Genomic DNA, 25,801 nt, shown 5'->3' on the forward strand with positions numbered 1-25,801 from the left:
AAGTGCCTGAGTCGGTCTCACATTCTGCCCAACTCATCCTGGTGGATCGACTTTAAACCCCAAAATAACACCACAAATACTACACGCCCAGAATTAGTCACAGAGAATGTCTTTACCCATGGAGGTGTTATTGTCAGCATATTCTAGTCTGGAGACACAGATGTCTGTTTACGCAGATTGGACCGTCAACAACAAGCTATCTATTATGTCTATGAAGGCAGCAACAGGTCTCTGTGACCCTGGACACCACAGTGTGGAGATAGACTGGCACCTACTCTTCCCAACCAAAGCCAAACAACTAATACTGCTGAGGACCTCAAGGCCCACATGGGACCTCGTGTAACCTCAGGAGAGAAAACTCCAGAACATATGGCAATGTGTTCATACTATGCCCAGTGGCAGTGACTGGGGAGGAATAGGAATAGGAATAATCTGCATAATGTTAGACCTTTTTGTTACCTTTTGTCTCTTTTGAGTTATATCAACTCAACTTGTGTCTATCTGGATACATCTGTGCTAATTGCTGTTTATATGTACCCACGTCTACGTCATTGTTGTAGACCATTCAGCACTGCACTTTTTTTTATATTGGAAAAGTTCAATTAGATTACATTAGATTAGATTAGATGATACTTTATTCATTCCACAACAGGTAAATTCTTTTGTTAGAGCAGCAAGGTGTAATATACACTATAGAAAAAATAGAAATAAAAATAGTTAAGAATCCTTCAGCCTATACAGTAAATAAGAAAGTATTAAACAACAATAGGCAAACAGACAAACAACTGACGGATGTGCAAGAATGAGTACTAAAGGTGGAAGATATAAATAATATTGCAAAGGTAGAGTCATGATGTATTTATTTACAAACAGACAGATCCTGAATGCAGCCCTGCAGGTCCACATGAGACTCACTCACCTGTGAAAAAGTACAGTATTTATGTATTTAGTATTTAAGTAGTATTTCACTTTTTACCCCCATTCCATCAGGACAATACAACTGTCACCACACTGAACCAATCCCACTGTAAAATAACTGTAACTGTAACTGATACTTTTACTTCAGTACAGTGTATTTTCAGTGTAGTATGAGTACTTCAGTACAGGATCTGAACAAACAAATGAAGTTTCATGACAGAAAAAAGCAGCTCAGCAGGATCGACAGGCAGGATTACATTAACTGTGAGGACACCCCCTCCCCAACACACACACACACACACACACACACACACACACACACACTTGTTAATGTGTCAAATTTCATCCAGAAATCAGGATGAATCAGTTTGTCCTTTAATTTGAAAAGGTTACATTTTATTTTGAAAAACCCTTCAGGTCTGCTGTGTATTTGTAATAGATTACATTACAGTAATAGATTGGGTTAAACGAGCTCTCTCTTCTCATAAACATTCTTCACATTTGTTAGTTTCTAACCTGCAGGCGTCGAGTCGTCCTCAGAGATCAGCTAATCAGCATCCAGCATGAGACCTGTGAGTCAGGACAGACAGACTGACCCCCCCAAGCTGTCCATCCGGTTTCACACCATCATTACCTGCAGTAGAGCCGCGCTGTGATTGGCTGGAGGCATCAGCTGGTCTGTGTCTATAAAGATGGACAGAGAGTCTCTGCTGTCAGTCGTCCAGCTGATGCTCTGCAAAACACAAAACACGATAGGCCCTTTAATGTTTGTCTTAATATTTATATATCTAATAATCAGTTTTTTTTTTGTCTTTGCAGTGTTTGTGAAATGTCCCCTCAATGTTTGTGAAATGTTCTCTCAATGTTCTCTCAATGTTCTCTCAATGTTTGTCTAATGTTCTATGTTTTTAAAGTACTGCAGTAGTCACATGTTTGGAGTTAAAGTGACTTGATGTAACTGGTAGAACTGATCTGAGGGTTGTGTGCATGTGTGTGTGTAGTCATGGGTAACGAAAAGATTCACCTTAACTCCGTGGTCATCGGCCACGTGGACTCTGGGAATAACTTCAACAGGTCACCTGATCTACAAGCTGGGAGGAATCAATAAGAGGACCATCGAGAAGTTCCAGAAGGAGGCTAGTGAGGTCAGTACTGCACTGTACTGCACTGTACTACACTGTAGTACTTCAGTGATAGTACTACATAGAACTGTCCAGGCATCTGATTGGCTGACATGTTGCAATGGTTACAGATGGGGAAGGGGTCCTTCAAGTATGCCTGGGTGATGGACAAGCTGAAGGCGGAGAGCGTGAGCGTGGCATAACCATCGACATCGCGCTCTGGAAGTTTGAAACCAAACGATACGCTATCACCGTCATCGACGCGCCGGGACATCGCGACTTCATCAAGAACATGATTACAGGAAGCTCTCAGGTACAACCCACCCACTGCTCGTCAAAGCACTGTCACAGGACGCTAGGCTAATACTTTGACATTCAGTATATACAGTTATGCTAAGCTACATGCTAACAGTTTAGTCCACTTTGATGTATGATGTTTAAGTTCAAGTAAGTTTAAGTAAAATTGTGTCTCCACAGATGCCATGGTTTAAAGGATGGAATGTGGAGATGGCTGCAGGGAACGCCAGTGGAAAGACTCTGGTCGAGGCTCTGAACAGCATCATCCCTCCTGAACGACCCACCAGGCTTCCTCTGAGGATACCTCTGCAGGACGTCTACAAGATCGGAGGTACCCACATTTACAGGTTTCTGTACGTCACCTGACGTGGAATGTTTGGAGATATCTCAGAGGCCCTCTGGTGGTGGGCTGCGGTACTGACCCCTGTGAATACAAACATGTCTGTGTTTCAGGTATCTGCACAGTGCCAGTGGGTCGAGTGGGGACGGGGGTGCTGAAGCCCGGCATGGTGGTGAACTTTGCCCCTGCAAATCTGACCTCAGAAGTGAAGTCGGTGGAGATGCACCATGAGTCTCTGGCCGAGGCTCAGCCTGGAGACAATGTCGGCTTCAATGTCAAAAACCTGTCCATCAAAGACATCAAACGAGGGAACGTGGCCGGTGATGTCAAGAACAACCCAGCATGTGGAGTCAGCTCCTCCAAAGCTCAGGTCATGAAGCAGAGTTTATATTCAGTCATGCTAGGCTACATGCTAACACTTTAACATAGTTTATATTCAGTCTTTGATCAGTAGTTGAGTGTATTAATCAGTAGTTGGGTGTATTGATCAGTAGTTGAGTGTATTGATCAGTAGTTGAGTGTATTAATCAGTAGTTGAGTGTATTAATCAGTAGTTGGGTGTATTGATCAGTAGTTGAGTGTATTGATCAGTAGTTGAGTGTATTGATCAGTAGTTGAGTGTATTGATCAGTAGTTTATTAATCAGTGCTTCCTGTGGTCAGGTGATTGTGGTGAGCCACCCCAGGGAGATCCACGCCAGCGACAGTCCGGTGATGGACTGCTACACGGTGCATGTCACCTGGAAGTTTGCGGATCTGCGGAAGGTGTTGGAGAAACACGCGTGAAATCTGGAGACACCTGCATTGTGACGATGGTCAAGTGATGTCACTTCCTGTCAGCCGTTTCCTGTTAAACAAAAGAATTGATCAATAAAAGCTCGAGAGCGGGAGAAGGAAGTGTCTGTGCATTCTTATTGGTCGCAGCCCAGGTAGAGGCGGTAACCATGGTAACCTGCGTGTTTGTTTTGAACGACAGAAGAAGAGTGAACAGGAAATGTAAATCAGGTCACATGACCAGGCTGTTTTTTCCTGTTCTGACAAGACGGGAAGCTCAGTGTGTGTGTGTGTGTGTGTGTGTGTGTGTGTGTGTGTGTGGTCACAGCTTATCACACAGTGCTGTACAGTGTGAACAGGCTGTCACGCTATGTGGTTGCTTCCTGTTTCGATGACGCCACGATGACACGCAGGGGAAGTTCACAAGGATTCAGACAAACCTCAGAATAACGTTAAACAAACATTCAGACAACATGATCAGAACAGATCATGACCTTAATGAGGAGTTCCTTCATAGACCGGATTGGTTCGACCAGTGTGTTACTTTTGACGTGTCAAAGTAACGTCCATGTGACGGCGGGACCTGGGCTTTCCCAGCAGAACATGGTCCAAACATCAAAGCCTCTGGCGGCTCGCCTTCTTCCCATAATGCATCCTCCTTACATGTGATCCCCACGCACCAAGACCTGACCCATCAGACCAGAACACCTTCTTCCATCGCTGAATGGTCCGGTTCTGATACTTATTGTTGGTTCATTGAGCAGTGGACGGGTCAGCATGGACTCCCTGACTGGTCTGTGATGGACTGTGTGTTCTGACAGCTTTCTATCAGAACCAGTCTGTCGACTGTTCAGCAGTCTGTTGGATTGGACCACACAGGGCAGAACTGTTCTGACCCTGTGAGGTCACATGTTCGACACGTGGTGAAGTCATGTCAGTGTGATACAAACACGTGTGTGTGTGTGTGTGTTACCTTTCTAACAGGAAGTGAACAAAAACAGAAGAGAACAGTGTGTTCAGTGTGTAACCACACACACCAGGACGGTAAACACACACAGACCAACACTTCAAGAACGTTTGAAGAACGTTTGTCAACAGTTTGTCTAAGAATGTTTGAAGAACGTTTGAAGAATGTTTGTCAACAGTTTGTCTAAGAACGTTTAACAACATTTTATCGAAGAACGTTTGAAGAACGTTTGTCAACAGTTTGTCTAAGAACGTTTAACAACAGTTTATCGAAGAACGTTTGAAGAACGTTTATCAACAGTTTGTCTAAGAACGTTTGTCTCTGGATTTCAGCATCAACAAACATTAAAGAATAGGTCTGTGACCTCTGACCCCTCAGGCAGCGCTGCATTAAAACCACTAGTCAGACATTATCGGGATGTTATGGGGATGGTATTGGAACGTTATTGGAACGTTATTGAACGTTATTGAGACATTCAGGCTTCTTAAAGGGTTAATGAGTCAGGGCTCCTCCTCCTGATTTAACTTCTGCTTCATCTCTCTCTCTGCGGTTTAACGGCCAGAAAGTGAGACGCTGTGGAGAAGAGACGACGACAGTGAGTCCACACCTGTCTGTCTGTAACTGTCTCTCTGTCTGTAACTGTCTGTCTGTAACTGTCTGTCTGTAACTGTCTGTCTGTAACTGTCTGTAACTGTCTGTGACTGTCTATAACTGTCTGTAACTGTCTATAACTGTCTGTCTGTAACTGTCTATAACTGTCTGTCTGTAACTGTCTGTCTGTAACTGTCTGTAACTGTCTGTAACTGTCTGTCTGTAACTGTCTGTCTGTAACTGTCTGCCTGCCTCTGTCTGTAACTGTATTATTACATCATCTGTTACATCAGCTAAACGAACACATCCATAAACTGTTTCACTGTCAACATTTGGTGAGCATGTTTATGTAACGTTATATGAGCATTATATAAACGTTATAGTATCTGTGTACAGTCCACGAGTTTGTGTTTATAAGACACAAGAGTTAGTATTAGTTCAACTTTCAGAGTAAAATGTGATTTTCAAAGTAAAATGTGATTTTCAAAGTAAATGTGTAATTTTCAAAGTAAAGTGTGATTTTCAAAGTAAAATGTGATTTTTAAAGTAAAATGTGATTTTCAAAGTAAAATGTGATTTTCAATGTAGGTAGAGGAGGTAGACAAACAATAACAGCATGATGACACAGCTCCTGTTTGTCTTTGTGTGTTTCTTGTGAAGGTTGTTGATTGACCTCAACACCAACAAAGAATCTGATCACATGACCTCCATGGATGACATCATGACGGCGTTCACCACTGAGGTAATAAACCCCGCCCACACAGAAGATTATGACTGATTATCAGTTTTTAATTATTTGATGAATTCATTAGTTTAACTTTAACAGGTGTGTTATTTCTTCCTGTCAGGACCCGTCCTCTATCAGCACATCGACCATCAGTGGTGATGACTATGACTACGATTACTCTGACCTGATGTGTGACCGGGAGTCAGTGCGAGAGTTCCGGAGCCGCTACGAGCCGCCACTGTTCTGGATGATCGCCTTGGTGGGCGGAGCCGGGAACCTGGCTGTGGTGTGGATCTATCTGAACTTCCGGCGGAGGCTGAAGACAATGACGGACGTGTACCTCCTCAACCTGGCGGTGGCCGACCTGCTGTTCCTCATCACGCTGCCACTGTGGGCAGTCGAGGCATCCCGGGGCTGGAGCTTTGGTTCCGGCCTCTGCAAGGTGAACTCCGCCCTCTACAAGGTGAACCTGTTCAGCAGCATGTTGTTGCTCACCTGCATCAGCGTTGACCGCTACGTGGTCATCGTGCAGACCACCAAGGCGCAGAACTCACAGTTGGAGCGTCGCCGCTGCAGCCGACTGGTGTGTCTGGGGGTGTGGCTGCTGGCCCTGCTGCTTGCCACGCCAGAGCTCGTGTTTGCCACCACAGCTGGGGCAAACTCGAAGCAGTACTGCAGGATGGTCTTCCCACCTCACCTGGGCAACCGCACCAAGATCCTGGTACTGTCGCTGCAGGTGAGCATGGGCTTCTGCCTGCCCTTCATTGTCATGGCCTTCTGTTACAGCGTCATCGTCGCCAAGCTGCTCAAGACCCGAAACTTCCAGAAGCACAAGGCCATGCGCGTCATCCTGGCCGTGGTGGTGGTGTTTGTCGTGTCCCAGCTGCCTTACAACGGTGTGCTGGTGATGGAGGCAGTGCAGGCCTCCAACATGACCATTACGGACTGTGACGCGATAAAGCGCTTTGACAAGGCGGGGCAGGTGCTGAAGAGTCTGGCCTACATGCACGCCTGCCTCAACCCGTTCCTCTACGTCTTCGTTGGCGTGCGTTTCCGCCACGACGTGCTGCAGCTGCTGCGCGCCTGTCGCTGCCAGCCAGCCAATAAGAATCAGCTGAGCAAGTCCTGCAGGAGCCCGCTGAGCTCCACCAGAGCCTCAGTGATGTCGGACAGCGACACCTCACAGGCGCTGTCGCTGTAGAGACACCAACGATTGCAACTTCCTGTTTGTGATGTCAGCAGATGACGTCATCACTCCTTTGTGTGCTCATGGAGGCTTAAAAAAAAAAAAAAAAAACGACTAACGGACGTTTGTGTCTTTACCTCACCTGAAGGAACTTTTAACTTTTAAGGCCTTGAATGTATCATCTTCAGACTTTTTTCCAGGACTTTCCTAAACTGAATGTGAAGCGCTTTCGTGATTAAACTGTGAAATTTAGCTGCTGTTATTGTTCATGTGACCTCTTTGTTTTCCTCACATGTTCACTGTGTTTCATCATCCTGCTTGAACAGGAAACACATCACAACGGGTAAGCAACGGCGGCTAGTAGATGCTAACAGATGCTAACAGATACTAGTAGATGCTAACAGATGCTAGTAGATGCTAACAGATGCTAGTAGATGTTAACAGATACTAGTAGATACTAATTGATGCTAACAGATGCTAGTAGATGCTAGTAGATGCTAACAGATGCTAACAGATGCTAGTAGATGCTAACAGATGCTAGTAGATGCTAGTAGATGTTAACAGATACTAGTAGATATTAATTGATGCTAACAGATGCTAGTAGATGCTAGTAGATGCTAACAGATGCTAGTAGATGCTAGTAGATGCTAACAGATGCTAGTAGATGCTAACAGATGCCAACATATTTCTCTAGATGTTTTTGTGCGAGTGTGAAAAACAGGAAGTTGATGATTCACTCTGGTTTCTTCATTTCCTGTTTGTGTTTTAATTGCATGGTTCTGATCTGATCTTTGTATCGTCTTTTGATCAGCTGGAACTGTAAGATGATGCACCAGAACATCTGTAACAGCTGGTTCTGGTTTTTAACTTGTTAGACTTCTCTGAACAAACTCTTGAAATAAACTTCATATAAAAACCAACAAGGCTACGATCAGCTGTCTGTCTGTCTGTCTGTCTGTCTGTCTGTGTTTCACTTCTCTTTTTGTTTGTTTTCCGTCTCATCTGATGACGTGAAATATGAAACCACAGAATGACACCTGATGAACTCCTGGTGGCTGTTGGGAAAGTTCGACCGTCATCACTTCCTGCTCTGTAAACCACCTGAAACAGTTTGTTGTCATGGCGACGTCAGGGGAAAGGTTGACTCTGTTGTTATGGTGTGTGTGTGTTTGTGTGTGTGTGTGTGTTTGTGTGTGTGTAAAGGTCAGGTGACCTCTGTGTGTGTATGTGTGTGTGTGTATAAAGGTCAGGTGACCTGTGTGTGTGTGTGTGTGTGTGTGTGTGTGTTCAGGACTCTTCCCATGCTGACTCAGCAGTGATCAGCTGTTTGTTCAGGCAGCAGCAGCAGCTCCTAACAAAGGCGGCCGTGCTGTTTCCAGAGCGCCGTCCTCCATAAAGCCCGGGCCCGAGCGGCTCTGAGTGGTTTGACATTGAGCTGCTGCATCATGCCTCTGCCCCGACGCCGCTCATCTTTCCTGGGACAGCCGTCCTCCGAGCGCCCCGCCGCCGCCTCCAGCAGGAGGATCAGCTCAGCCACCGCGGCCGCACCTCGTGGCGTCTTCGTGGGCTCTGCCTCTCCAATGGGCGGGGCGTCCTGCCTGGGGACACGAGTGTCCCAACGCGTCCTGGGCATCAGCAGCGTGTTCCTGCAGGGACTGAGGAGCAGCACGGCCCCGGTGCTGCCTCGCGCCGGGCATCGGGCGGTGGGTCACGGCACAACGTCAGCCAGTCTGAACAGCTCCCTGATGGAGTACAGAGACAAAGTGAGAGCTCTGGAAGACCTGAACCAGCAGCTGGAAGACCAGATCCGACTGAGTCTGGACCGCAAGGCATCCAGCGCCGGAGCTTGGGGACCCCTCAGGAGGGAGTGGGAGGACGTCTACAGACAGGTGAGCACAGGTGAGGACAGGTGGAGGGAAGTCTAACTTGTATACTCGACTAACTCGAGTACAGGTACTGCAAAACTGGACTGAAGTACTGGAGTAAATGTACTTAGTTACTTTCCACTGACGCCCCTCTGTTCTCTGATTTCCTGCGTTTCCTGCAGGTCAGTGAAGCCATCCTGGACAATGCTCGTCTGATCCTGCAGACGGAGAACGTTCAGGCCAACGCCAAGGACTTCAAGGACAGGTCGGTTAGACCCGGTCTAAGTTAAACCTCAGTTAGACCCGGTCTAAGTTAAACCTCACCTGAGCTTGGTCCTGCAGGTACGAGGACGAGCAGCCGTTCAGGAAGGCGGTGCAGGAAGAGATCAGCTCGCTGTTCAAAGTGATCGACGACGCAGAGCTGACGAAGGTGGAGCTTGAGGAGCAGATGGAGAACATGAGAGCTGAACTCCGTAGTCTGGATCAGAACCACGAGCAGGTCTGATCAGAACACACGTTAACCTCCAGACGCCATCAGACAGACTCACGCGGCTCTGATAATATGATGAAATAATTGTTGGTTAAACTTCCTCATCCATTATTTTTTTTAAATAATTTAATTTAATTGAACTTAATTAATTTATAATTACACACGCTGAGTCTGCTCAGTACATGGTCATGTGACCTGTCTACTTCCTGTCCTCACAGGATGTGCGAGTCCTCTACAATCAGCTGGCAGGGCGTGAAGTGGACGAACTTGACGCTCCCATAGAGACCAGTCTGGACCAGATTCTGGCCTACATCAGGAGCCACTGGGAGAAGGTGACGGAGAAGAACCGAGCCGAGAGTGACGTCTACCTGGAGTGTAAGGTGAGGACGTCTCATCTGTGCAGGTGTCCTCAGGTGTCGGACTGTTCCTTTTAGGTGTGTTTGATGTGTGTCACTGCAGGAGACGCAGTGTGGGAGCAGACTGAGTCCTGAAGAGGAGCAGGTGGAGGCACTGAAGGCCGAGTGTAACGACACCGGCTGTAAGATCCAGAGTCTGCAGGCAGAGACCGAGTCCATCAGGGCGCTGGTGAGACCCGCATGGTGATGATAACCAGATCACAAGTCCAATCAACAACGGGTCATTACGTTTCTGTTGTCATTCTGCAGAAACGAGGTCTGGAGAACTCCCTGAGTGATGCCCGGCACTGGCACGGCGTGGAGCTGCAGAATCTGGGCTCAGTGGTGTCCAAACTGGAGGCAGAGCTGGGCGACGTGCGTAGTGAGATTGAACAGCAGCGCCGCAACTACGACACACTGATGAGCAACAAGCAGCGCCTGGAGCAGGAGATCAGCATGTACCATGGGATCCTGGACGGGGAGGAGAGCCGCTTCCAGCCCACCGAGGCACCGTGAGTCACCCGAAGAACCAGAACCAGACTCATGTCACTATGTCAGGATGTTAAACACAGATTTGAAGGACTAAATCAAGATTATGAGAAATTAAGTCAGCTAATGTGAAGTCAGCTGATCTATCAGGTGACATGAAAATATCATCAAACCTTTGTAAAGTTTAATTCCAACACTTTAAATCACTGTGAGAAGAATGATTAACTTACCTGTCCAGGTGTCCAGGTCTGCATCCAGAGCCTGAGGGAGCTGCTCCAGACTCCAGGGCCGACTTTCCAAGACCTCCAGGACCTCCAGGACAGTGATCCCAGTGAAGGACCTGAGGAGCAGCCTGTAGTCCAGCAGAGACCTGATGTTTGTGTTTACTCAGATAAACGTGGACTATGTGAGGTTGAACTGTTCTCTGCTGGAAGATTTCCTATCTGGTGAAGTGTGCAGGTGTGAATGGCGCTGAGGACCTGCAGCAGGAAGTCCAGAGTGAACCAAACTCAGCGCTATGTGTTGGTCGAGATGTCGATCAGTCTGAGATCATGTGATCTGAATCTGAGCTGATGATAAAACAGCTGGATGTGAATGCGATGAGTCAGGTAAACCTGCTCCAGAACACCTGAGGACCGCACCTGAACCGGACCTTTGGGCCACACTACAGAGAATTCTGATTTTGGATTCATCAAGCATTTGTTTGGTCAAGATTATTAGACATTATGTCAGATTGTATGATACTAAATAAAGATTGAAGATGCTATGTCAAGAGGACGAGTTATTCTATCAAGACTAACACAGTTTTTGTCAAGATTAACATTAACTAGTGTCAGGATTAACATAAACCATGTCAGTATTAACTAACTAGTGTCAGGATTAACGTAAATCATGTCAAGATTAACTAACCAGTATCAGGATTAACATAAATCATGTCAATATTAACTAACTAGTGTCAGGATTAACGTAAATCATGTCAAGATTAACTAACCAGTATCAGGATTAACATAAACCATGTCAAGATTAACTAACTAGTGTCAGGATTAACGTGAATCATGTCAAGATTAACTAACTAGTATCAGGATTAACGTAAATCATGTCAATATTAATTAACTAGTGTCAGGATTAACATAAATCATGTCAATATTAACTAACTAGTACCAGGATTAACGTAAACCATGTCAATATTAACTAACTAGTGTCAGGATGAACATAAACCATGTCAAGATTAACTAACTAGTATCAGGATTAACGTAAATCATGTCAAGATTAACTAACCAGTATCAGGATTAACATAAATCATGTCAATATTACCTAACTAGTGTCAGGATTAACATAAACCATGTCAAGATTAACTAACTAGTGTCAGGATTAACATAAATCATGTCAAGATTAACTAACTAGTGTCAGGATTAAGGTAAATCATGTCAAGATTAACTAACCAGTATCAGGATTAACGTAAATCATGTCAATATTAACTAACCAGTATCAGGATTAACATAAAACATGTCAAGATTAACTAACTAGTGTCAGGATTAACATAAACCATGTCAAGATTAACTAACTAGTGTCAGGATTAACGTAAATTATGTCAATGTTAACTAACTAGTATCAGGATTAACAAATTATTTTAATATCAACTAACTAGTGTCAGGATTAACAAATTATTTTAATATCAACTAACTAGTGTCAGGACTAACGTAAATCTCAGCTGAGGGCTGCACAGGTATGAAGAGTAAACTTTACCGTGGCCACTTGAGTTAGTCTAGAAACAAAACAGAGTCCAACTAGCCTTTTCTTCTAAGTGATGTTATGATTTATTTCATACGACTCGTGGTTTCCAACAATCAAGGTGTAATTTTATCTCCATAAACTTTCCAATCCACCAGTAAACACAATCACAGCGTGGCAGTCAAAAAGATTTCTTCTTCCCTGTGCCTTGTTGTACCTGAACTACCTGTACAGGTTAGACAGAAAAGCACCCTAGTGCCTCCTGCTGGCCAAGCCTTTGTGCACACATTGAAATAACTCCGACATTAATGATGTAAACATTAACATAAATTATGTCAATTAACCTGAATGCACCATGACCTTTGGCCCTTCTGTCATAAATAAACCAGCCGACTACAGGTGCTCTTACCTGTTTTCTTCTGAAGGGATGACATCATAGCAGGTATCATGTGATCAAAGTGATAAAATCACTGAGGATTATTTTTAATTCAGTGTTTGTTTAAATTTCCGCTGATTGGACTAGAAAGTAAAGTAATACAAAGTTTTAAAGTTTATCTCTGTCAGAACTGCTTCTGTAAAACCCTGGTTCTGATTCTGGCTTTGGACTGAAAAGAGATCACAAACTTCTTGGGTAGCAAATTACCTAAGTTAGTTAAAAACTTTGAGATGAGTCACAAACTCACTTAACAAAAATCTGATTTCACATCGTTTAGTATAATTATTATTCACACACACACGTGCCTGACGTCTGCTATTGACGACATGTCGAGTCAGCAGCATTTTAATGATCCACAAAATAAATCAATCACACTGAAAATGAAACATACTGTTCAAACAACAGTAATTATTCATTCCTGTGATGTCACTGTGATGTCACTGTTGATTAGAATTACTACCAAACTAACGAGGTCGATCAAACAGTTCAAAATGTCCAAAATCAATAATCAATCAAAGTTCATCAATCAGGAACCCTTTCATTGGTCCTCCAGCGCCCCCTTCAGGACATACCACTGCTTCACTGAGCTGAGACCTGGCTCAGGACTCGTCTGACCCTGCTGACAATTCAGGATCTGGACTGACATGGACCGCAACAGCACTGAGCATCCTCATGGGGGCACCGGAGAGCTAAAAGACACAGCAGGAAGCTCCTCCTCCTCCTCAGAGTGAACACATCATTCAGTGTGACATCACTTCCTGTACATGTCATCATCTCTGATGTCATCCACAGTAAACATCACGAATCCACAGAAATCAGAAAATAGGTTTTCCAAACAGGAGCTAACAGAAGCTAACAGCTAATGGTGCTACATGTGAGCATGTGACTGTAAAGAACAGCACCTGATTGGTTCTTAACAGGCCCAGTGTTTGCATGTATCAGATTAGCAACATTTAGGAAAAACATTTAAGAAACGAGGAGGAGAGTTAATGAGGAAGTGAAGTGAAGCAGCCTGTAGTGCACTGTGCAGCCTGTCGGGGGCGCTGCAGGATCTGTCTCGTGTCGCCTGAGGTCACTTCCTGTCTGTCAATTACGGCTCGTCCTGTTTCAGCAGCTTCGTTTGGAGACGAGGTCGCTTCCTGTCAGTCGAGTCAATCAAGTATAAAATCAACGTTAACGATGAATCATCCATCCGATAATAGCACAATGTTAGCAGCTAGCCATCGGAGGCTAGCTCTACAGTTTTTACCCACAATCCCACAGGCCTGGCGTCAGTGTGCAGGTCTGAGCCCGGCCGTCGTACCGATGAAGCTCAGTGAATGCCAGCGGAGAGCGCCACCTCCACCGCTCGGCCGCGGCCGTCAGTAACGCGTTAATCCTCAGCCTTTGATTGAAGGTTTAGGCGGGCTGCAGCGGGATGCAGCCCACCCCGACCCCCCCCTCGTGGCAGACCATGGGCGCCCTGAAGGTCCAGCGGTTGGTGTCGGGGTTGTACATCTCCACGGAGCTCAGGTTGGACTGTCCGTCGTAGCCACCCACCGCGTACAGGCGTCCCGATGTGGAAACCAGCGACACTCTGCTGCGCCGCGTGTTCATGGCCACCAGGAGGCTCCACTGACCCGACACCGAGCTGAACACCTCCGCCCCGCTCAGGAAGCCCGAGCCGTCGTAACCGCCCGTCACGTACATGTGACTGCCGAGCGCCGCAGCCCCATGACGGCAGCGCTTGTTCATCATGGCTGCCGCCGGGTGCCAGCGGTTGGTGTGGTGGTTGTAGTACTCCACCTGCAGGACGGAGGAGGAACAGACCTGAGATCAATAATCATCAATAAATATCTTTATTAATTAACATTCAACTTTTCTGATTGTCGCCGTGAAAACGACTAATAACTGACCGTGTTGAAGATCTGTAAACCGTCATGGCCGCCAGACACAAAGATGCGTCCGTCAAACACCGTCACACCGGCCGCACTGCGACTCGCACTCATGTCGGTCACCAACGTCCACCTGCAGCAGGTACAACAACATGGATGAAGCTACCTCACCTGCTGATTGCTTATTGGTCAGTCACTGATGGTGTGTCACTCTCACCTGTCAGTCTCTGGAGAGTAACACTCCACAGAGTTCAGAGATGATTTTCCGTCGTAGCCGCCGCACACATAGATGTGCCCATCAGTCACAACCGTTCCCATGGCGCTGAGGACAACACAACAGTGTATTGATGAGTACTGATGAGGGTATTGATCGGTGTATTGATGAGTGTATTGATTTGTATATTGATGAGTGTATTAACCTGCGTTGGCTGTTCATGCTTGACACACGTGTCCAGCTGTCTGTCTCTGGGTTGTAAACTTCCACAGTGCTGAGCCGTGATTGGCCGTCGTATCCTCCAATAGCGTACAGCAGCCCGTTAACGACAGCCACACCCACTCTGCTGCGAGCCGTCCTCATTGGCTGACAGCGCTCCCAGATGTTCCCATTCGGATCGAACACTTCGACCACATTTAATGAATCACCTGAGGACCAATCAAATACAGGCAGTGACATCACATTTTCTCCCCTACAAATTAAAAGTCTGTACAGTTTTTCATAACAAAATTCCCTGAGCTATAGACAAACTGGTGTGGGCAGACAGACCTGAGCTGTTGAGTCCCCCCACAGCGTAGATGAGTCCTGTGATGGAGGTGCAGCACCTCTGTCTGGTCTTGAAGGCCGCCAGGTGAGGGCGACGCTCCGGCATCAGGTGGAAATCTTTGGCTTCATCCACCAGATCTCTGACAGGAAACACAGCACAGTCAGAGTCAAGTGTCCAGAGTTCAAAGTTCAAAGTCCAGAGTCCAGAGTTTTTTTTCCTCACCTGCATTTATGACAGCAGCGTACGAGCTCATCCTGCTGAACTCGGTCTGACAGGAACTGAGGTCGACACAGAGGAAGTCTGATCTTTGACAGAAGCTCCGGCAGCAGAGACTCCCTCCGGTCTCGGTCATGATGAACCCAGGCCAGCACAGCTTCAAACACCTGCACAGGTACAGCACAGGTACAACACAACTCAAACACCTGCACAGGTACAGCACAGGTACAACACAGCTCAAACACCTGCACAGGTACAACACAGGTACAACACAGCTCAAACACCTGCACAGGTACAGCACAGGTACAACACACCTCAAACACCTGCACAGGTACAACACAGGTACAACACACCTCAAACACCTGCACAGGTACAGCACAGGTACAACACACCTCAAACACCTGCACAGGTACAGCACAGGTACAACACAACTCAAACACCTGCACGGGTACTGTCCTGTGCTTAGGTGAGGTGTCTCACCTGTTCCTCTGCTTTGATGTTGAGCTCATCACAGCCGACCAGCTCCAGAACCTCCTCCGTCCTCAGACCCAGGAACTCCTCGGACACCGACACCTCCACAAAGTGCTGATGGAGGAAGCTGCTGGCTGAGTCGTACAGAGTCGTACACATCATCGTCTCTGCAAACTGACGCACACCAAGACAGTTCTTCGGATGTAACCTGAGAGACAGACAGGGAGACAGACAGGGAGACAGACGAGTGATGAGGATGCGTTAGCGGCGAGTTCAGTGTCTTATCACGTCCCCTCTGAAGAGCTCAATCTTCAGAAGGTTTGTGACGGTAAAATCATTGATGGTGGACACTGAGTCGGACTGAGCATGTGCGGTAGCGTCTCACCTCTCCTGCAGGAAGGAGCAGCAGGCGTCTTTAACGTTCTGCAGCTGCAGGAAGCTCGAGCCAATCAGGAGAGACTGAACGTTCTGCTGGTCGATCGCAACGTGGCCGCTGTACGCAAAGTTTATGAGAGCCTCAAGAGCACTGCAGACAGACAGGTCAGAGGTGAGACAGGTCAGAGAGGTGAGAGAGGTGAGACAGGTCAGAGAGGTGAGACAGGTCAGAGGTGAGACAGGTCAGAGAGGTGAGAGAGGTGAGACAGGTCAGAGAGGTGAGAGAGGTGAGAGAGGTGAGACAGGTCAGAGGTGAGACAGGTCAGAGAGGTGAGACAGGTCAGAGAGGTGAGACAAGTGAGATACGTAGGTCAGAGAGGTGAGACAAGTCAGAGAAGTGAGACAAGTGAGACATGTCAGAGAGGTGAGACAAGTGAGACACAAGTGAGACAAGTCAGAGAGGTGAGACAAGTGAGACATGTCAGAGAGGTGAGACAAGTGAGACACGTCAGAGAGGTGAGACAGGTCAGAGAGGTGAGACAAGTGAGACAGGTCAGAGAGGTGAGACAAGTCAGAGAGGTGAGACAAGTGAGACACGTCAGAGAAGTGAGACAAGTCAGAGAGGTGAGACAGGTCAGAGAGGTGAGACAAGTGAGACATGTCAGAGAGGTGAGACAAGTCAGAGAAGTGAGACATGTCAGAGAGGTGAGACAAGTGAGACATGTCAGAGAGGTGAGACAAGTGAGACATGTCAGAGAGGTGAGACAGGGCAAAGAGGTGAGACTCATCTCAGACTGGTCTTTGGTCTCAGACTAGTCTCAGACTGGTCTTTGGTCTCAGACTGGTCTCAGACTGGTCTCAGACTGGTCTTTGGTCTCAGACTAGTCTCAGACTGGTCTCAGACTGGTCTTTGGTTACCTGGGGTCCATGCCCTGCATCAGGATCTCGTCCTGTTTACACTCCACCATGTCGTTGGTGAACATGGCGTGAAAATACGGGATGGAGGCGGCCAGGACGATCCGGTGAGCGCTGAACTTATGATCCCCGACCTGCAGAGAGGACGACAGAGCATGAATACACAGGTGAACTCACCTGATAGTGCAGTGTGTTCACTGGGTCAGGTGTTGTCTCCTCAGGTGCTGACTCAGCAGGTGTAATCCTCACAAAGACAATTAACCAGCTGTCAATCATCTTCATTAATCCATCACTGACGACAGGAACCTACCTGAGACCAGCAGGACGCCACTGACCTATCTGAGACCATCACTGACCCACCTGAGACCATCACTGACCTACCTGAGACCAGCAGGACGCCACTGACCGACTTGAGACCATCACTGACCCACCTGAGACCATGACTGACCTACCTGAGACCAGCAGGACGCCACTGACCTACCTGAGACCATCACTGACCCACCTGAGACCATCACTGACCTACCGGAGACCATGACTGACACACCTGAGACCATCACTGACCCACCTGAGACCATCACTGACCCACCTGAGACCATCACTGACCCACCTGAGACCAGCAGGACGCCACTGACTGACCTGAGACCATCACTGACCTACCTGAGACCATCACTGACCTACCCGAGACCATCACTGACCTACCTGAGACCATGACTGACCGACCTGAGACCATCACTGACCTACCTGAGACCATCACTGACCCACCTGAGACCAGCAGGACGCCACTGACCTGGAGCAGGACCTGTCACATGTGGACCTGTCCTTTAAAATACCGGAAGTCCAGTCGTGGACTCACTGGTCACCATGACAGCAGGGCTCAGGTGTTTCCGGTTTGCAGAGTGAGCTTGAATTAACGTGGCGGAGTGTGACGTCACAGAGCTGTCAGCTGATCGCAATAATCGGATGCTAGCTCTGTTAGCATCGGCTGTTAGCTCCTAGCATGCTAACTTTAGCCTCGCGCGCCGTCCGTCTCACCTTGAGCGTGACATCACAGAGTTTCCCCTGACGTCGGATCTCCTCCATGACGACATAGCCTCGTGCCGGCAGGTCGTGCACTGAGAAATGAACTAAATCCTCGAGCTCTTCGCAGAGAACGTCTCCCATCGTCAGCAGGAGCGGCGGAGCGGCGGAACTGAGCCCTGCGAGCTGCCGTACACAGGCAAGCTGACGTCAAGGCGACGGCGCGCACACGGACCTTCCGGTCACAGCCTTCAAAATAAGAGTCTAAACGTTTATTTGATTACATTTACTTTAATGACGTCAGACAGACACTCCGTGTGATGACGTCAGGACTTCTGTGATGTCACTTTAGGATGTTAATCTGCTCAGCTGTTTGCCTGTGTGTTTGATTTCAGGGTGAATAAAACAAATACACATTGTAAAAAAAGAAAAACTAAAGTTTATTTACAGACTTCTGAGTCACCTGAACACATCGTCCTTGGTGAGGAGAACCCATGAGCTTCAAACACTCCCACAACGTTAGCCTCCCATCAACCCTCCATTAACCTCCCGTTAACCTCAATCAACCCCCTGTTAACCTTCCTTTAACCGTCCGTTAACCTCCATCAACCCCCTGTTAACCTTCCTTTAACCGTCCGTTAACCTCCATCAACCCCCTGTTAACCTCCATCACCCCCCTGTTAACCTCCATCAACCCCCTGTTAGCCTCCCATCAACCCTAACCCTAACCCTCCGTTAACCTCCCATTAACCTCCATTAACCCTCCATTAACCTCCATCAACCCCCCATCAACCCTCCGTTAACCTCCATCAACCCCCTGTTAACCTCCATCAACCCCCTGTTAACCTCCATCAACCCTCTGTTAACCTCCATTACCTCCATCAACCCCCCCATCAACCTTGTTAATATGATGTAAACATCGGAATGTTGTGATTGGACGATTCAGAGAGCTTATACAGACACGTGACAAACAGCAGGAAGAAGAAAAAAAACAGGCCACGACACAATGCTGTGTGTGTATGTGTGTGTGTGTGTGTGTGTGTGTGTTTTCTATGCTGACAGGTCGCTGTTGTCAAAGCGTTTCTGGTCGTAAATCTCTGCCAGGAGTCCATCAGGTGGAGTCTGTCAGGTGGAGTCCATCAGGTGGAGTCCATCAGGTGGAGTCCATCAGGTGAAGTCCATTAGGTGAAGTCTGTCACGTTGATCTGGTGAAGACCCACCCGTCCTGGTTGTTAGCGTGTAGCTTCAGCAAGGGACTCCTGTTTGTATGCCGGGGTTCAGGACTTGAACCCATACCTCCTGTTTGTATGCCGGGGTTCAGGACTTGAACCCATACCTCCTGTTTGTATGCCGGGGTTCAGGACTTGAACCCATACCTCCTGTTTGTATGCCGGGGTTCAGGACTTGAACCCATACCTCCTGTTTGTATGCCGGGGTTCAGGACTTGAACCCATACCTCCTGGTTGCAGAGTAGCTTCCTCATCACCATGTGCCTGGCGCTGCTGCCACTGATACTCATGTGCTCCTGCTCACTGAGCGGCACCATGGCTCTGTCCTGCTGAACCGCCTGCTGATGCTCCTCCTCCTCCTCCTTCCTCTTCAACTCCGAGCCAAAAGAGGCCGCGGGCGGTGTTGCCAGCACCGGGTTTACCAAACCCACCTGAGGCAGGTCGGCTCGTGCCGGGGTCACGCCTAAAACAGACAAGGAAGCAGGAAGGACAGGATGGTCAGACGGGGGGCAGCAGTCCAGCTGATGGGAGGCACCCAGAACTGAAAACAAACAGTGTGTGACTGAGGACAGGTGACTGCAGGTGTGTGACAGTGAAATTTAGAATCAATTTTAAGATTTTATTATTGTTTACAAAGCCCTAAATGGTTTAGCTCCCCAATATATTTCTGATCTAACCCTAACCCTAACCCTAACCCTAACCCTGGTTCCATACTCTGCCCCCAGATCTCTCAGGTCATCATCACATCGGCTCCTCTCAGTCCCCCATTCGCACCTAAAACTGAAGGTGACCGTGCCTTCTCTGTTGCTGCCCCCAAGCTCTGGAATAGCCTACCCCATCACATAAAACCCCACTATTGACAATTTCAAATCCAGTTTAAAATCTTACTTTTATGATCTAGCTTTTAGCTCAGTCTGAGGCTGCTCTATTAGCTATTAATGATTTTGTCTACTTTATTAATAATTTATCTTGTGTTGTTGTTTCTTGTAACATGTTATCCTTGTGATCTGCTCTGACTGTAAAGCACTTTGGGTCAACTTCTGTTGTTTTTAAATGTACTATATAAATAAATTGACTTGACTAAATAAAGTTATATTTAAATAAAGTTAGATTTTATTTGTTATATTTAAATAAAGTTATCTTTTAATAAAATTATATTTTAATAATAGTTATGTTTGTCTTCTCCTATGCTTTGTTATTGTCTGCCAGGCGCCGACTCGCCAAGTTCTGTAATGAGGCTGCTTCTTGATGCCGCTCGCCACCTTTTCAGACGCCATTAACCAGAACACTTTGAACAGGCCATCGAGAGAGAGTGATGGAGTGATAACAACCTCCGTTAGTTGATTTCCCATCTGCAGTTTATCCCACTCAGGGGAAAACACTAACACTCTGCACGATCTTTACCACGACCCAAGACGGACATGCCCGACCCACCGAGACCCAAAGGTCTCAAGACTTCTTCTTTGTGGTCTAGGTCTGGAGACGAAAGACTCAGGGTTCTTAAGCCTGAGGAGAAGAGACGGTGGCTATCACGAGCAGTTCATGCCATCGCGGATGGCCCTGGACGCACGCTGACACTCTGCTAAAGGGGGTCACGGTTTTCTCTGGTGTCATACGAGTTGAGTTATACTAAATTACCCTGAGCTTTCTGCTGTCTGGTTAAGACAATGATGTGAATGGTGGATCCGGTGTGATAGAGCATGTTGTTACCTTGAGGTGTCCATCATACCCATGGGAAAAGGTGTCTTGGGTTCCGCTCAGTACCTGGCCCATAAGAGCAGTACTGTACACAAAGAGCAGCTGCTGGACCCGGATGTGTTGACGCTTGGAGGCGAGTTCGAGGAGATCTCTTGGAGAATTCAACACCGGAGTTCAGATGTGACCTGCCGGAAGGTCACCAGAGCGCCTACGCACAGGTCGGGTCACATTGACTTGCTCGGACATGTCTGGTCGCGTGAGAGGTTTTAGGAGGTTGTGTTTGCAGAAGGTTCGAGTTTTCATGTGTTGTATGAGGTTTCTCCTGGTTCTTCTGTTCTGCTGCAGATCGTTTCAGTTTGGGATGAATCAAAGGTTGGGTCATGTTTTCCTTGACCTGCTCCCGGCAGTGGCGAGATGGTATGAGAAAAACCGTTATCTAGTGAAGAGCTACGCAATTTCCTTGGACCACAGAGGTCCGAGCCCTCACCGTGACGGCGTTACCGAGAACATCGGACTGCTGAATGAACAAGAAGGCTGCGGTTGAGAAGGTGGTAACGTGATCTAAAAGTTGGGTTGTTCAGTTCATAACCTCCCGTGGATCTCAGCCTGTTCTATGATGGAGACAATGTGGTTGCGAGGTTCTATGGGGCGGTTAGTTCGAACCCAGACAATCAGATGAAGGGTTCTAGCTTTTAGAGCAGCCAGACGGTCCACAGGTGTGAACTACCTGGACGGCCCATTCTGACACCTGTTCTGAACCCTCTGGCTCCGCCACAACACCCCGTCTTCTCTTAACCGTAGGACGGTTCTGACTCTTAGAACTCTGTCCTGGTTGAGGTCTCACTGCGTTTCAGACTGTTTCTTATAGGTATCTCCGGTCCAGGTAGGCGTTCTGTGTCCTTATCTGTGGATACCTGCACATGCACCATCATGAAATTACGAACCAGAAACCGGTGCTGTGTTAACAACATTTGTTTCTTGAACGTTCTCCTGAAAGTACTTCTGATCTTTTCAATAAACAAAAATTCATCTGCATAAAACTGGAAACTGCTCCTGATTATAGTCATATGAAGTTCATTCACAGATCTTGCCCGGTCTTTGTGTTCCCGGTCGTCTGCAGGTGGCCTGCGGCTGATGGAGAAAGGAAGGTGGTTCTGGATAAGAGTGACATAGGTGGAGTGCTTTGGGCCAAAGCCCGTTTGCCAGGAGAAGTCAACATATGAAGGAGTTTGTGGAGGGAAATGGGGCTTGTGGAGACGACACACCGCTGCGGAGGGACTGACGGACTGCGAACCAGGACCGCGGACACGCCTAAGGAGGCGAGCCGTTATGACGCTGGTGGCCAACGGCAGATCTCCGGTTATAGGACTGCCCTTTCTAGATAACAAGTTCCTGTATGGGTGAATGAAGAGCCAAAAGACCATCATGAGTCCGAAACCCTTTCTCCCACTGACTTCCAATCCTTAGAACAGTCCCTCTGCACCTACCCATCACCGGTCTGCGGTGTGAATGGACCCAATCTCGAAGTGTTCCAGGAAACTTTCATTATCTAGAGCTTTCTAATCCCACCGTTGTTTGTGTATCTGTCTTCAAGTCCAGAAACCATCTGTACTTTACAGAACCCATTGGAGTTTGTTGTGTGGAGGGAAAACTTGCACAGAAGTTCTAAACTTAAACATCTGTTGTATAGAACCTGACTTCCAGTATCGGGTGTCTACAAGTCCTGTTCCGATCCCTGGGTTAGGTTCGGCTCCACTCCAGTTCTCCAGGACAGCTGGTTCTTCGATCCCGGAGAGCAACAATAGGCACACTGTTCACTTCTGTTCAACAAATTCTTGTCATCATCAAAAACAGAACTAGAACGAACTCGTTCAGAACTCCAAGAGAACTCATTGTGGCGTGCCAGAACATACACAGAACCTTTATCGCTCCCAAGAAAGGTTTTCTTGAAGCGTTCAGTCCTTAATCACAGAACCCGGTCACAGGGTTAGGAGCATTTCTCTGTTCTCACAGCACTGACGGAACCTTCGCGCTGGTACCGCATCCGGAACCACCCTCGTAAGGTACTTGGCCCGACTTAAACGAAACTGCTTGCTGTGATGGATGAAACAAATGAAGATCTTCCTCAGACCCTGACAGATGTCTTTCATCCTTCCCTCACGTGGTTGAGGTTAACCGTGCTGTAGTTGCAGTCGTTAGTTAAAGCTAACCAGAAGTGCGTAGAGGTATGCATAACTCTATGTTAGCGTCAGCTGTATGCTAACGTTAGAACGGACTCATTAAATCATTTTTAAAGCTTTATTTAAAAACTTATGTGGCTGTGCATTTCAAAAAGTTAACGTTTGATTTGGAATCAGGAAGGAACAGGTGTGTTAAACATGTTTGTTTTTATTTGTAATCAGATTACAGTGGTGTTGGTCTTCCTTATGGTACTAAACTTACATTCGATTCATCCCGAATTTAACAATACAACAAACACCTTTTTCTAAGAGTACTTAACATGTTTATTTTGATTAAATTGTGTATTTAATAAAAGAATTAGACTGTTTGGTGTTTGTCCTTTATTTTTGAAGCCTCTGTCACAGGATGTGAAGTAGCGGCGAGTTCGGACCGTCGGGACGTTGAAGCGGGAGGACGGAGCTCCGCGAGCCGGCGATGAAAGCTGCTGATGGCGGCGACCATAACATCAATATACATAGAACATATATGACATAGACAGATTTCTTATTATCAAGACATTAGATACATAGGGAGCCGCATGAGCGATGCAATCGTACGTAAAACGCCGCCATATTGGATGTGCAGGTCGCCCGTAAACTAATAAATAGGAAATGGAATTGAACCTTGATTAGCGCTTGCTACAAAAGTGCTGTGAGTGAATTGCTCTTATACTAGCCATTCACACACACACTAATATATTGGGAAACAACAAACAGGCACCAAAATCAACGTATGTAAAATACTTTTATAAAGTGATGTATTATAAATGTTTACTCCTATGTAAGCACCAACTCAACGTTATTTATTTGTAAATGCTGAGTGGTTACAGCTACTAATGGTTGAACACGGTTACTGTGATGAGAAATATTTGAAATTTTATATTTAAATTTTAATCTGTGTCTATAATACCAGATCATGAAATGTAGAGTGAGATGAGTGGGTTTTCTGATTAAAGAAGAGCCTAAGTGCACACCAAACACACGGACACACACAATAATATATATATGTAATATATAGCTGTGATGTGTGGTGTGTGTGTGTGTGTATCGTTTATGTGTATGTATCATATATATATATATATAATATTATATATACTGTATATATATTATATATATATAATGTGTTGTGGGTGTGTGTCGTGTGTGGCTTCGTGTGGTGTGGTGTGTGCTTTTATTCAGAAAACCCTCATGTCCACATCTACATTTCAGGATCTGGTTATTATAGACACGATTATAATGTTAATATAATATTTTCTTAATATTTATCACCACAGTACCCGTGTACACACATTCGTAGCTGGTAAACTACTCAGCATGAGAAAAATAACTCTACGTGGCGTGTTGGTGCTGACTATTAAAGAGTAAACATGTCTAATTCATTCACTTTAAACGTTACATACGTTGTTTTTGGGTGCCTGTTGGTCCCCAGATATATTAGTGATTTGCGTTCGAATGGGTGTATAGGACATTAACTTGAAAACTTGGTGAAAGGCGCTTTATGAAGTTCCAGTCCTTTCATGTATTAGTGTACGGTTAGAGCGGCCCGAACCAATATGCGCTGGCGCCGTTTACGTATCGCGACCAACACCAACCGCTCAATGCGCGTAGATTGTATAGACTGTCTATGGCGGCGACGGTGTCCGCGGTACGGTCCCCTCAAAGACGATCAGCGGCACTTGGACACCTGCCAGGCCAGCACTGACCCGGAACCACCGGAGCGGGCACACGGCCACCGGAAGACACACGGAGAGAGAAACGGTTAGGGAGAACCATAATACGGGAGGGACAAGAGACATATTGGAGAAAACAGAAGCAAAGAGAACCAGGATGTGCACAGAGAACGAGGAAAAAGAACGGGAGGAAAACATGGAGGTGTCAAGAGAACAGGAAAACAGATCGGAGCGGGAACAACGGGAGGGAAATGAGAACCGAGGAAGAGAACTGGAGTGAAACAACGTGTGAACGGAACGGGAGGGAAACGAGCAAATCAGAACGACAAGGACACGAGGGAAAGAGCGGGAGGAAAACGAAAACGGGGAGGTGTAAAGATGGAACAAGGAAAAAGGAGAACGGAGTTAAATAGATCGGAGGTAACCAGAACGCTGATGGGAAAGATAACTGGGTTCACACAGCACGGGAGGGAAAACGAACGGAGGGCAAATAAACATGTAAAAAGCGATCACTTTAGGAAAGTTAGAAGATGAATAAACTAACGATTATTTAAAATATAAGTTTATGAAACGCATGACTGTAGGAAAGGAGAACAATGAAATATACTTTATTTGAAAGTGATACAGTGAAAAACAGACTCGAGTAGGAAAAAGCGAATGTTTGTATGGTAAAACATCATATCTTGTAGTGAAAATAGACAATTAAAAGAGAACTGAGGGAAAGAGGGACGTATGATTACATAATGATACTATTCTGAATATAATTTTATTTATTAACATAACTGTATTACATCTTAACAGTAAAAGATAATCTTTATGTATAATATTGACTGATTAAACATAACTATTAGGACAATAGAAGTGATGAAAAACATCACTGTTAGGGAAATAGTAACAATTACAAGCTAAACGTTAGGGAAAAAACATAACGTGAGGGAAATATATTACAAGTTAAAATTCGAAGAGGCTGTCTAGGGAAATAGACACGAGTAAAATAAGTAAAAGCTATGATATGTGTAAAACTATAATG

General features: G+C 46.4%; 3 protein-coding genes and 1 pseudogene across 5 annotated transcripts; 3 read left to right on the top strand and 1 right to left on the bottom strand.

Annotated features, from left to right (window-relative positions):
• The first annotated feature begins 1,765 nt into the window (after positions 1-1,765).
• Positions 1,766-4,728, top strand: LOC104932674 (elongation factor 1-alpha, oocyte form-like; annotated as a pseudogene).
• Positions 4,729-4,894: 166 nt separating this feature from the next.
• Positions 4,895-7,840, top strand: ccr9a (chemokine (C-C motif) receptor 9a). 2 transcript variants are annotated; one of them, XM_010747940.3, is made up of 3 exons: positions 4,895-5,011; positions 5,668-5,749; positions 5,856-7,840. In XM_010747940.3, the coding sequence occupies exons 2-3, from the start codon at positions 5,708-5,710 to the stop codon at positions 6,933-6,935; spliced, it is 1,122 nt and encodes a 373-aa protein (XP_010746242.1). In that variant the 5' UTR covers positions 4,895-5,011; positions 5,668-5,707; the 3' UTR covers positions 6,936-7,840. The 2 variants fall into 2 exon arrangements, with proteins under 2 accessions (XP_010746242.1, XP_010746243.1); XM_010747941.3 differs by lacking the exon at positions 4,895-5,011 and adding an exon at positions 5,188-5,342.
• Positions 7,841-7,932: 92 nt separating this feature from the next.
• bfsp2 (beaded filament structural protein 2, phakinin) lies at positions 7,933-10,918 on the top strand. 2 transcript variants are annotated; one of them, XM_019260692.2, is made up of 7 exons: positions 7,933-8,809; positions 8,968-9,050; positions 9,128-9,284; positions 9,494-9,655; positions 9,735-9,860; positions 9,941-10,182; positions 10,406-10,918. In XM_019260692.2, the coding sequence occupies exons 1-7, from the start codon at positions 8,366-8,368 to the stop codon at positions 10,422-10,424; spliced, it is 1,233 nt and encodes a 410-aa protein (XP_019116237.1). In that variant the 5' UTR covers positions 7,933-8,365; the 3' UTR covers positions 10,425-10,918. The 2 variants fall into 2 exon arrangements, with proteins under 2 accessions (XP_019116237.1, XP_010746241.2); XM_010747939.3 differs by having other exon boundaries at positions 7,937-8,809; positions 10,398-10,918.
• A 1,667-nt stretch (positions 10,919-12,585) lies between these two features.
• klhl18 (kelch-like family member 18) lies at positions 12,586-18,193 on the bottom strand. Its single transcript, XM_027291211.1, has 10 exons — positions 17,971-18,193; positions 16,942-17,072; positions 16,034-16,174; positions 15,658-15,856; positions 15,184-15,344; positions 14,964-15,100; positions 14,620-14,842; positions 14,418-14,522; positions 14,222-14,333; positions 12,586-14,111 (listed from the first exon to the last, which is right to left on the bottom strand). The coding sequence occupies exons 1-10, from the start codon at positions 18,097-18,099 to the stop codon at positions 13,725-13,727; spliced, it is 1,725 nt and encodes a 574-aa protein (XP_027147012.1). The 5' UTR covers positions 18,100-18,193; the 3' UTR covers positions 12,586-13,724.
• Positions 18,194-25,801: the final 7,608 nt, after the last annotated feature.

The sequence above is a fragment of the Larimichthys crocea genome, chromosome II (assembly GCF_000972845.2).
Source record: "Larimichthys crocea isolate SSNF chromosome II, L_crocea_2.0, whole genome shotgun sequence".
NCBI lineage: Eukaryota > Metazoa > Chordata > Actinopteri > Sciaenidae > Larimichthys > Larimichthys crocea.

Bases quoted from the DNA above. Each gene is read 5' to 3' on its own strand.
- ccr9a (XM_010747940.3), top strand. From the start codon at position 5,708: ATGACCTCCATGGATGACATCATGACGGCGTTCACCACTGAG. The intron at 5,750-5,855 runs GTAATAAACCCC...TCTTCCTGTCAG, and splicing joins TGACGGCGTTCACCACTGAG to GACCCGTCCTCTATCAGCAC.
- bfsp2 (XM_010747939.3), top strand. From the start codon at position 8,366: ATGCCTCTGCCCCGACGCCGCTCATCTTTCCTGGGACAGCCGTCCTCC. The intron at 9,861-9,940 runs GTGAGACCCGCA...GTCATTCTGCAG, and splicing joins CCGAGTCCATCAGGGCGCTG to AAACGAGGTCTGGAGAACTC. The intron at 10,183-10,397 runs GTGAGTCACCCG...TTACCTGTCCAG, and splicing joins TTCCAGCCCACCGAGGCACC to GTGTCCAGGTCTGCATCCAG.
- klhl18 (XM_027291211.1), bottom strand. From the start codon at position 18,099: ATGGGAGACGTTCTCTGCGAAGAGCTCGAGGATTTAGTTCATTTCTCA. The intron at 15,857-16,033 runs GTGAGACGCTAC...TCTGTCTCTCAG, and splicing joins TGCTCCTTCCTGCAGGAGAG to GTTACATCCGAAGAACTGTC. The intron at 14,112-14,221 runs GTCAGTTATTAG...TCCGTCCTGCAG, and splicing joins GTTTACAGATCTTCAACACG to GTGGAGTACTACAACCACCA.